Source organism: Pimephales promelas, chromosome 15 (genome assembly GCF_988280905.1).
Source record: "Pimephales promelas chromosome 15, fPimPro1.hap1.1, whole genome shotgun sequence".
Lineage (NCBI taxonomy): Eukaryota > Metazoa > Chordata > Actinopteri > Cypriniformes > Leuciscidae > Pimephales > Pimephales promelas.
In genome coordinates this window covers 533626-546209 of record NC_142783.1, presented here as the reverse complement: position 1 = coordinate 546209, position 12584 = coordinate 533626, and the positions used below count along the sequence as shown (strand labels likewise).

Genomic DNA, 12584 nt, shown 5'->3' with positions numbered 1-12584 from the left:
AATACTTTAAATTTTACAGGAAAAGTTTTCTGTGTAAGAAAATCTTCATAGCTAAGAAGTTGACCATTAGGGTTAAATAAATCTTTTAAGTAAATGATATTATTATCTATCCAGTTTTGTAAATACAATGATTTGCTCCTTTTAATAATATACTCATTGTTACAAATGCTAGATTTCTGTGGTGAAAAGTTGTGTGAATGACAACGCTTCCCGGCTAACAGAGCTTGTTGATGAAATCCTGACATCTTAACTGGTAATTTAGAAATACTGAGAACTTGAGACCTCCAACCTTCTTGAATATATTAAGAGGAATAAAATTCCATATTGAGTCTGCATGGGGCTTTTAAGCATTCCTTTAACCATTTCCCTTAGAAGTATATTCTTTAAAATTATTATTTAAAAGTATATATTTAAATCCACAAAGTATAATAGATCAAAGCCCCCTTTAGCTTTAGGACCAGAAAGCAAAGCTTTTTTTTTCCATACAAATTTTACAAACATTGATTTCTTTACATGTAGAATCACGTGCTGGATACTCAAATCTAGAAACTCCTTCAGCCTTAGGACCCTATATACCTAAGATTAATAAGTCTCTTTGAAGCCATATATTGGTTCAATATAGTTTTAGATTTGTTCATTTTGGGGGAGAAGTTAAATCGTTGGCGCTCTATAACATTCTTACAAACAAAAATACCGAGATATTTAATACAATTTTTAACAGGCATATTACATATGGTTTTAACGTTTGTTTCAAACAGACATAAAATTTCACATTTAGATTTATTCAATTTTAGTCCAGAATGCTGTATCATCAGCTAGTTGGGTCAGTTTCCAAAAATAGACAAACCTTCAATTATTGGGTTCTTTAAAATATGTAATGAGAGCAATTCGACAACGATCAAAAATAAAAAGGGAGAAATCAGACAGCCTTGACGGACGGATTTCAGCACTGGAAATCTACGGGTAGTGTTTGGATATTATGACACAACTGTCAGTATTTTTATAAAACATTCCAATTGTTGAAATAAAATTTTGGTTTGAAGGTTTGAAGTGCTTTAAACAAAAAATGATATTCCACCGTATCAAAAGCCTTGTAAAAATCAGGAAAAACTGTAAGGGAGTCATTATCAATGTTTTCAGAGTAGTGTAATAAGTCAAGAACAAGCCTTATGTTGGAACTGATGACGGTGTCTGAGTTTCGGCGATAATTTCTCCAAGATTTTCTTTTAACCTTTTAGCATATACCAATGAAATAATTTTGTAATCTATATTCAGGAGCGTATAGGTCTCCAATTTTCTATCATAAGGTTAGGGATTAGTGTTATAATACCCTGTTTCATACTTGTTGACCTATCTTTCGTATCTTTACATTCCTTAAATAATTCCAATAAAGGATCCACAATAATATTCCAGAAATGTAAATATAATTCAATCGAGAGGCCGTCGTTGCCTGGAGATATTCCTTCTGATATTTCTGATTTTGTGATGGGTTGTTCACTGAAATGGTTGGTGTATATTTTTTAATTGATTCAATAAACTTATCACAATCATTGATTGGGGAATTTGATTTGTATATATTACTGTAGAATGAATAAACATATTTTGAAATGTCCAAATGATTAGTGGTTATGACATCATCCATCTTGAGTGCAGACATATTATTTCTTTTTTGATTTCGTTTCTCTAGGGCAAGAAAGGTAGCTAGAGTTCTTTTCGCTTAATTCCAACCATTTTGCTCTTGACCTTATGAAAGCTTTATTTCTTTACTCCGTCTCATTGCTGTTTCTCTTATCTTAAATTTAAAGTATTCCCATGTTTGTGTATGATTCATCTTAGGACCCCCAAATGTCTGTTTTGCTATTCTTTTAAAATCACCACAAAATATTTCATCATTTAATATGTCATTATTTAGTTTCCAAAAACCACGAAGATTGTTTTGATTTTGTTTAGTGCCTACTAAATGAATTTTAATCAATCTATGATCAGATAAGGGAGCAAAATCGTGAGATGCTTCTGAAACAAATTGTCTGGAATTGAGTCTGGGGTTATCGAGTCTGGGGTTATCGAGTCTGGGGTTACCGAGTCTGGGGTTATCGAGTCTGGGGTTACCGAGTCTGGGGTTACCGAGTCTGGGGTTATCGAGTCTGGGGTTACCGAGTCTGGGGTTACCGAGTCTGGGGTTACCGAGTCTGGGGTTACCGAGTCTGGGGTTACCGAGTCTGGGTTTATCGAGTCTGGGGTTACCGAGTCTGGGGTTACCGAGTCTGGGGTTACCGAGTCTGGGGTTACCGAGTCTGGGGTTACCGAGTCTGGGGTTATCGAGTCTGGGGTTATCGAGTCTGGGGTTACCGAGTCTGGGGTTACCGAGTCTGGGGTTACCGAGTCTGGGTTTATCGAGTCTGGGGTTACCGAGTCTGGGGTTACCGAGTCTGGGGTTACCGAGTCTGGGGTTACCGAGTCTGGGGTTACCGAGTCTGGGGTTACCGAGTCTGGGGTTACCGAGTCTGGGGTTACCGAGTCTGGGGTTACCGAGTCTGGGGTTACCGAGTCTGGGGTTACCGAGTCTGGGGTTACCGAGTCTGGGGTTACCGAGTCTGGGGTTACCGAGTCTGGGGTTACCGAGTCTGGGGTTATCGAGTCTGGGGTTATCGAGTCTGGGGTTACCGAGTCTGGGGTTATCGAGTCTGGGGTTACCGAGTCTGGGGTTACCGAGTCTGGGTTTATCGAGTCTGGGGTTACCGAGTCTGGGGTTACCGAGTCTGGGGTTACCGAGTCTGGGGTTACCGAGTCTGGGGTTACCGAGTCTGGGGTTATCGAGTCTGGGGTTATCGAGTCTGGGGTTATCGAGTCTGGGGTTACCGAGTCTGGGGTTACCGAGTCTGGGGTTACCGAGTCTGGGGTTACCGAGTCTGGGGTTACCGAGTCTGGGGTTACCGAGTCTGGGGTTACCGAGTCTGGGGTTACCGAGTCTGGGGTTACCGAGTCTGGGGTTACCGAGTCTGGGGTTACCGAGTCTGGGGTTACCGAGTCTGGGGTTACCGAGTCTGGGGTTACCGAGTCTGGGGTTACCGAGTCTGGGGTTATCGAGTCTGGGGTTATCGAGTCTGGGGTTACCGAGTCTGGGGTTACCGAGTCTGGGGTTACCGAGTCTGGGGTTATCGAGTCAGGGGTTATCGAGTCTGGGGTTATCGAGTCTGGGGTTACCGAGTCTGGGTTTATCGAGTCTGGGGTTATCGAGTCTGGGGTTATCGAGTCTGGGGTTACCGAGTCTGGGGTTACCGAGTCTGGGTTTATCGAGTCTGGGTTTATCGAGTCTGGGGTTATCGAGTCTGGGGTTACCGAGTTTATCGAGTCTGGGGTTATCGAGTCTGGGGTTATCGAGTCTGGGTTTATCGAGTCTGGGGTTATCGAGTCTGGGGTTACCGAGTCTGGGGTTACCGAGTCTGGGGTTACCGAGTCTGGGGTTACCGAGTCTGGGGTTATCGAGTCTGGGGTTATCGAGTCTGGGGTTATCGAGTCTGGGGTTACCGAGTCTGGGGTTACCGAGTCTGGGGTTACCGAGTCTGGGGTTACCGAGTCTGGGGTTACCGAGTCTGGGGTTACCGAGTCTGGGGTTACCGAGTCTGGGGTTATCGAGTCTGGGGTTACCGAGTCTGGGGTTACCGAGTCTGGGGTTACCGAGTCTGGGGTTATCGAGTCTGGGGTTATCGAGTCTGGGGTTATCGAGTCTGGGGTTATCGAGTCTGGGGTTATCGAGTCTGGGGTTACCGAGTCTGGGGTTACCGAGTCTGGGGTTACCGAGTCAGGGGTTACCGAGTCTGGGGTTACCGAGTCTGGGGTTACCGAGTCTGGGGTTACCGAGTCTGGGGTTACCGAGTCTGGGGTTACCGAGTCTGGGGTTACCGAGTCTGGGGTTACCGAGTCTGGGGTTACCGAGTCTGGGGTTACCGAGTCTGGGGTTACCGAGTCTGGGGTTATCGAGTCTGGGGTTATCGAGTCTGGGGTTACCGAGTCTGGGGTTACCGAGTCTGGGTTTATCGAGTCTGGGGTTACCGAGTCTGGGGTTATCGAGTCTGGGGTTACCGAGTCTGGGGTTACCGAGTCTGGGGTTACCGAGTCTGGGGTTACCGAGTCTGGGGTTACCGAGTCTGGGGTTACCGAGTCTGGGGTTATCGAGTCTGGGGTTACCGAGTCTGGGGTTACCGAGTCAGGGGTTATCGAGTCAGGGGTTATCGAGTCTGGGGTTATCGAGTCAGGGGTTACCGAGTCTGGGGTTATCGAGTCAGGGGTTACCGAGTCTGGGGTTATCGAGTCAGGGGTTATCGAGTCTGGGGTTACCGAGTCTGGGGTTATCGAGTCAGGGGTTATCGAGTCTGGGGTTATCGAGTCAGGGGTTACCGAGTCTGGGGTTATCGAGTCAGGGGTTACCGAGTCTGGGGTTATCGAGTCTGGGGTTACCGAGTCAGGGGTTACCGAGTCTGGGGTTACCGAGTCTGGGGTTACCGAGTCTGGGGTTACCGAGTCTGGGGTTACCGAGTCTGGGGTTATCGAGTCTGGGGTTATCGAGTCTGGGGTTATCGAGTCTGGGGTTACCGAGTCTGGGGTTACCGAGTCTGGGTTTATCGAGTCTGGGGTTACCGAGTCTGGGGTTATCGAGTCTGGGGTTACCGAGTCTGGGGTTACCGAGTCTGGGGTTACCGAGTCTGGGGTTACCGAGTCTGGGTTTATCGAGTCTGGGGTTATCGAGTCTGGGGTTATCGAGTCTGGGTTTATCGAGTCTGGGGTTATCGAGTCTGGGGTTACCGAGTCTGGGGTTATCGAGTCTGGGGTTATCGAGTCTGGGGTTATCGAGTCTGGGGTTATCGAGTCTGGGGTTACCGAGTCTGGGGTTATCGAGTCTGGGGTTATCGAGTCTGGGGTTATCGAGTCTGGGGTTACCGAGTCTGGGGTTACCGAGTCTGGGTTTATCGAGTCTGGGGTTATCGAGTCTGGGGTTACCGAGTCTGGGGTTACCGAGTCTGGGTTTATCGAGTCTGGGGTTATCGAGTCTGGGGTTATCGAGTCTGGGTTTATCGAGTCTGGGGTTATCGAGTCTGGGGTTACCGAGTCTGGGGTTACCGAGTCTGGGGTTATCGAGTCTGGGGTTATCGAGTCTGGGGTTATCGAGTCTGGGGTTACCGAGTCTGGGTTTATCGAGTCTGGGGTTATCGAGTCTGGGGTTATCGAGTCTGGGGTTACCGAGTCTGGGTTTATCGAGTCTGGGGTTATCGAGTCTGGGTTTATCGAGTCTGGGGTTATCGAGTCTGGGGTTACCGAGTCTGGGGTTACCGAGTCTGGGGTTATCGAGTCTGGGGTTATCGAGTCTGGGGTTATCGAGTCTGGGGTTATCGAGTCTGGGGTTATCGAGTCTGGGGTTATCGAGTCTGGGGTTATCGAGTCTGGGGTTACCGAGTCTGGGTTTATCGAGTCTGGGGTTATCGAGTCTGGGGTTACCGAGTCTGGGTTTATCGAGTCTGGGGTTATCGAGTCTGGGGTTACCGAGTCTGGGGTTACCGAGTCTGGGGTTATCGAGTCTGGGTTTATCGAGTCTGGGGTTATCGAGTCTGGGGTTATCGAGTCTGGGTTTATCGAGTCTGGGGTTATCGAGTCTGGGGTTACCGAGTCTGGGGTTACCGAGTCTGGGGTTATCGAGTCTGGGGTTATCGAGTCTGGGGTTATCGAGTCTGGGGTTACCGAGTCTGGGTTTATCGAGTCTGGGGTTATCGAGTCTGGGGTTACCGAGTCTGGGGTTATCGAGTCTGGGGTTATCGAGTCTGGGGTTATCGAGTCTGGGGTTATCGAGTCTGGGGTTATCGAGTCTGGGGTTACCGAGTCTGGGGTTACCGAGTCTGGGGTTATCGAGTCTGGGGTTATCGAGTCTGGAGTTATTGGTGTTTTGGAAAGATGTTCTAAATATCTTGCTTATTAAACAACTAGTCCAGAAAACATTAACTCTTACTGAACCAATTGACTTCATGCACAGCTGCGCTACTTCCTGAACTTCAGCCAGCTCCTTGTTTCCTGTCTGCCATTATTGGCCAAATTGATTAATTCAGGTGTGTCTGATTATTGTTGTCATGACTACTGAGGTCAGGTACACCTGAATTAATCAATTTGGCCAATAATGGCAGACCGGAAACAAGGAGCTGGCTGAAGTTCAGGAAGTAGTGCAGCTGTGCATAAAGCCCATTGTCATAAAATGGACTCTTATTGTTCCAGATAAAACATCTCTGTGGTCAAGTCAAGCCACCTTTATTAATATAGTGCTTTTACAGGACAGATTGTGTCTCAGTGATAACATGAAAATAATACAGCAAAGTTTGTTTCTAGAAGAATATTGTGTCATCGTCCACATGAAGGCAGATCAGTAATATAGTTGAATATTAAATGTTCATTATAACTAAGCCGCCTAAAGCCAAGGGGACAGAGGAGGAACCCAAACTCCATCAGAATGGTGAAACCCTCAGCTCAGTCCTCTGGCCAACAGTGTGTGAGGATGATTCAGGCGTCACAGGTCAGAGGTCAGACTGGATCAAGAACAGTGAGTCAGAATATTATCCAGCTGTGTGGTTGAAGATCGGACTCAGGCCGATATGGAGATGAGTTAAACATGAGGAAAAGTAATGTTTATAAATTAGAGCCCATGCTTAGAGAACCTGATGATGAACGTTGGAGCGTTTGAGAGGGAGTGTGGATATATCATAATTACACATTAAGAGAAAAGAAATGCCACCACAAACAAGTTGAGGATAAAGAGTCCAAACAGGAGATGTGCTGATAGGCTGAGGAGCGTCACATGACCCAGGTTAGCCCGTACGCTTCCTCCAATGGGGAGAGATACGGACCCTCTCGTCGCCCTGTTATCATTTACATCCATGGACTTAAGTGAGCAAATGACCATTTAAACTGAAATAAACAATTATTAATTTACAAATTCACTGAAATTGAGCATGTGTAGAATTAGGCTCAGTTTCTAGAAGAAGAAAATATTATATAATACTATGAAAATGAGGGAGTGACAAATTTCCCTGTTGTTTATTGGTCTGTTAAAGCAACATGAGTGTGTGTGTGTTGCTGTAGTGCTGGATATCAGTCATGTGATCATCACGGCCCAATCACAGCAGCCGTACTGATACTCAGATCTACAGCACTCTTACTCATGAGATATGGAGGAAATATGGGAAACATGATGAAAGCAGGAAGATCCAGATCTACAGGAGTCACTTTACTGAGTGTTGACCGGTAAGATCCTCAGAGAGTCAGAACACCAGAAGAATGGAAAGAGAGTGTGTGTGAAGGTGGCTGTGAGTGTGTGTAGGTGTGTGTTAGTTACAGGATCAGAGAACGACACCGTTCCTCCATTATAGTCCAGATTCACTCTCACACGGTCAAGCTTCTGTTTAACAGGAAAACTAGAACCTGGAGTCAATCTGTACGACACTCTCCAGACATCATCAGTGATGAAGAAAACTCCTCCCTTCCTCTGGGCTGATGCTGAAATTACTCCAAGACTCCAGAATTTACTCTCTTTAATGATCACATCCCAGCAGTGTGTTCCTGAGTTAAAACCCTCTGAACCCAGAACACAGGGAATACAGTCAAATCTCTCTGGATTATCAGGAAGAGTTTGTCTGTTCCTGCTGTTTCTCACACTGGTCAGATCATCAGACAGGACGAGATGTGGATTCGCAGTGTTTGGATCCAGAATCACAGGAGCTGATGAGACACAATCAACACATGCTTTAATTCTGATCTTCATATAATGATCAACAGTGAACCCAACACAGATTATTATGAATTATGACACTCGTCCTGTTGATCAAACTCATTTTCCTCTGATCGCTGTCAGTGCTGTTATTAGTTTCACACTCGTTTTATCATCAGCGTTTAACGGCATCAACTACAAACATTAAATATGGGATTCAGACATTTGTGTCCATCAACAGAAACTGATACTTTGGGAAATTTAAATACAGGAAGTCCCACAAGGAATTGGAATCATGGGAGCTGGAAATAAGGTGGACAGTCTGTGTATCGATTTAAAACAGTTTATTCTGACAGTCTGTTGTGTTTGACTAACTATTCTGGATTGAGAAATTATTATTATTATTCTGAGACTAAATGTTCTAATTGTAACTCCTGCTAAAAACCTCCAGACTCGGTCCTGACTCCGGCTTTATCTTTTATAACGGATCAGACTTACAGTTTTCCTAAAAATGAGGATCAAAACTGTTCAAACTCCAACTAAAAACTCATTACATTAATAAATAAAAATAAAAATCATATTTAAACAGACAACATCCCTAAACTTTATAACAAACAAGCTTAAACACAGAAATAAGTTTTTAAAAGCTGTCGTCCCAGAAACGAGAATTTAAGGACAAACTGGATATCTATCTATCTATCTATCTATCAATCTATCAATCTATCAATCTATCTATCTATCTATCTATCTATCTATCTATCTATCATCTATCTATCTATCTATCTATCTATCTATCTATCTATCTATCTCAGATCTCCGCCATCAGACTCACTGTTTTGGACGATGTCCTGCATCTTCTTCCAGACTCTGAACGGCAGGTTGCCCAAGTATCGTGGCACATGAATCAAAGCTCCAGACGCCATCTGTGGATCCGGCCGTGAGCTCTGGACTCTGGAAGAACATTCAGGAGTCAGAACTGCAGTGGCTTTGGATCAGAACCAGAGAGACCAGAGACAGGAGCAGATCACTCACCTTTCCATTGAGACTGGAAACTCCTGCAGAACAAACACACCATGATCATCAAGAACTCAATCAATCAACCAATGATCTGAAATCAGACCTTCAGAAAGCAGACGTCACTGGCTTCCATCATCTCCTCCATGTCTTTGATTGTGTGTGAAAGAGCTGAGATGTGTGTGTTCATCTCCTCCAGCTTGTCCTTCATCATCTGCTGCTTCTGCTCCTCTTCCTCCCTCAGTGCAGTGACTGTAGCTTCTTCTTCTTTTCTGAGAAACTGATGAAGCTTCTCAAACTGCAGTTTAATCTGACGCTCTGTGTGCTCAGCTTGAGCCTGAAATCACATCACATTCACTTCAATCATCTCAATCCACACACATCAACACTTCACATCATTCATATCAGAGATAAACTCGACATATAACGGATCCAGAAGCAGATTGATGCTCGTCATTTACAGAAATAATCAACTGGAATCCATTATATTAAATATGTCATATCATAACTGTATACAGTGATCCTACAGCTGTACTGAAGATAACTCCTGATTGTGTTTCCTCACCTTGATGTGTTGAACTGTTTTCTCAAACTCTCCTTTAATGTTTTCTTTGTGTTTCAGTTTCTCTTGTAAGGACTTCAGTGCTGTATTGAACTCCTCCTAGAATTGGAGAACAAATACAGAGAAGAAGAGAAGACGATACAGAGATATGATCAATGATGGAAATATTATAATGCCCTCGTCCTGATTTCTCATTCTAAATTGATTCAGAAATTAAAACCTACCATAAAACAAAGGCAACTTGTTATGGGAAGGAGGAGGTGGGAACCAGCGAACATTCAAACACACTTTAACAAAAAAATCAACCAATACAACATGAAAGTAAAGACAGCAGCCCCTCACAGACATAACACAATTAAACTCCAGGCCTAGCCTCTCTCATCCTTCACTGTCGTCGCTCCTGCTTTATGCTTCGCTCCTCCGTGAGAGACAGGAGTCGCTCATCATCCATCACGCCGTTCCCCCTCGGCCTCGCCCCGCTCGCCACATGAGGAACTACAGCGGCAACATCTCATAATGATCCTCAAACTGAGCAGCGTATCGCTGAGAAACGTCCCGCTCGGCTCGAGTCGTCCTCACGGAGGTTCGGGTTAGATATCTCATTTTGTCGATGTTTGGGACTAGCATGTGAAAGACTTCACCAGAGATGGTACTTTTACAAAGATTGTGGTTTAATGGAGTTGACAGGAAAATTATGTTTCCTTTTTTATTAGTCTGTTCTAGAAAGTGTGATCAGATATGGTCTGTCCACTTGTTACGGTCAAATATATCAAAGATACTATATATTGTTCAAACTTCGATGAAAATGACTGGACTGAAAGACTAGCCCAGTAATCAGACTCTGTATGAGCAATGCACATTAAATGAGGCAAAGAGGATTTAAAGCGACCCGTCTGATGTACTCTATCGCTCTGATGAACTCCTGCCGTCTGGAAGAAGGTACAGAACTCTCCGTTATCAACAGAACCGGATCAAAAACTCTCCATCCAGAGCAGAGTCGACCAGAGTAAAGTAGTGTTGTGTTTTGTTTTAAGATGTACATTTAAAAATGATTTAAATTAGTAAGAGATACAAAAACAGAAGAAATTAGGATAGAGGCAAATACTTTTTCACAGCACAGTAAATGAAGGTTGCAGGTTTGATTCAATACTGGCTGTGTGTGTGTGTGTGTGTGTGTGTGTGTGTGTGTGTGTGTGTGTGTGTGTGCACTGATTCACTTTTACTTTCACTTACATGTGACACAAAAGGCATTTGTCTTACCTTATATGATGAGACCACTTCACTGATGGGTCTGACTGTGTGATTGACGTGTTTCTGTGAAGTAATACACACTATACACACCGGCTGTTTGTCCTCCAAGCAGAAGAGTTTGAGTTTCTCACTGTGTAAACTGCAGATCTCCTCAGATCCTGATGAACGAGTCTCATTTCTCTCCTTCTGGATTGACTCGCACAAGTTTTTTAACGCCAGATTAATAGGAGGATGTTCGTTTGAGGATCTTCTCCTGCAGACGGGACACTCCTGAGTTTTCTTGGTTCTCCAGAACTGTTGAAGACACTCTTTACAGACACTGTGACTACAGGATAAAACAACAGGAGCCTTGAAGATGTCACAGCACACGGGACAAGAAAGCTCTTCTGCAGACACGTTTAGTGAAGCCATTTCCACAGTTTGAGCTCCAGCAACACAAACTTTACTTTCACTTTCTGAACGACGGGTTTAAGAATAAATCACCTTGAAAATCACAACGATCTGCTCTCTGTTCAGAAACAAATGTCTCACAAATCCTTCCTGAAAGTGTTTATCTTCATTCTCCACTGATCGCTGCTTCTTTCTTGATTTTGTCGAGAGAGAAGAGAGTCATCAGAAAGGAGAAATAATAACTCAGTCTCTTCCTGGTGAGTGTTGTAAGAGGGAGGAGTTTATGAGGGTGGAGTTTATGATCATCTTTGGTTCAAAGACCCTGCTGAAAAATCCAGCTAAAACCAGCCAAGGCTGGTTGGCTGGTTTTGGCTGGTCTCCCAGCCTTAGCTGGTCAAGTTGGTAGTCAGGCTGGGTGACCAACTAAAACCAGCTACTTCCAGCTTAAACCAGCTAAGACCAGCCAACCAGCCTAGGCTGGTTTTAGCTGGATTTTTCAGCAGGGGAACAACAGCAGGGTTTCTTCAGATTCAATTTTAACAAAACTTCAAACACTAGAGAACAATAAAAACCCAAATACTGACCATAAAAATACTAAAAAGACACTTTACTTGTGTGTTTTATTTATTGCTCTTTATTTGTACATAGGTTATCTAAGTGTCTGTGGCATAACAAATTTTATTTACCATGTTTAATTTAATGTTTTAAATGGAGAAAGTCTCTAAATCTCTGCACACAGTAGGAGTTTATACTTCTGACTGTCCTGTGACGGCACGAGAAAGCCGTGCTTTTCCTGTCTCTCGTCTCACCGTGTGGAAACTCCTGCTGAGCGAGTTTGAACACCTGCTGTGTTCATTTCTGAGACCGTTTGCCCTCGTCACATGCATTTCCATTTGCTTTGTTTCAGTGTCTCCACCTTTATGCAACCCATCCCCTTTTGAAATGTATAAGAATAGTTCTGTATTTTAGTTTGTTAGACTATTCTTGAGATGGCAACAGCGACACAATAAAGAACTTCTGCGTGAAAGATACCTGAAAGTCTCCTGATCTGTTGCGTTCAAGAAAAACTTCACTACACATCCAATGACTTACCTGAGTTTTATAAATCCTTTTGTTATTTAAACCATTTTGTAACTTCATCATCATTGGACTAAAATGTATATGTCAATTCACAGCTGCTCTTGTGTCAGTGACTACGTTTACATGCAGCCAATAACCCGTTCAAAACTGGGATATTAGCAATAACCCGATCGCGAACAACCATGTAAACTCCGGCAAAAACCCGAAAAATGCTCATATCCTGGATTTTAAAAACCGGGAAATTATACCTGGGGTATTTTTGATCATGTAAACGAGTAGCTTGGATGCCAGCCCGAACTCCGCCCACAACATTATTTGGTCGGGAAGTTCGGTCTGGACTCGATCCATTGAGGAGTAATTATGATCAGGCAAAAAATGATCGGGCCAATCAAATTGCCAGGGCGGGCTTTATACGATTGATTGACAGATGATCTGCAGGGACGTAATCCTCACGTTATCAAAGAGCGCTTGTCAGAGATGACTGCAGCTGGAGAACTGAGATGTATAGATAGAGTCGCGTCTTTTGTAAAATAAATCGACAGC

At 44.1% G+C, this 12584-nt stretch overlaps 1 protein-coding gene across 1 annotated transcript; it reads right to left on the bottom strand.

Annotated features, from left to right (window-relative positions):
* Window positions 1-6275: 6275 nt before the first annotated feature.
* On the bottom strand, window positions 6276-11221 carry LOC120462451 (nuclear factor 7, ovary). The gene is made up of 6 exons (XM_039651089.2): window positions 10581-11221; window positions 9324-9419; window positions 8865-9095; window positions 8777-8799; window positions 8577-8695; window positions 6276-7755 (listed from the first exon to the last, which is right to left on the bottom strand). The coding sequence occupies exons 1-6, from the start codon at window positions 10980-10982 to the stop codon at window positions 7265-7267; spliced, it is 1362 nt and encodes a 453-aa protein (XP_039507023.2). The 5' UTR covers window positions 10983-11221; the 3' UTR covers window positions 6276-7264.
* Between the last annotated feature and the right edge of the window lie 1363 nt (window positions 11222-12584).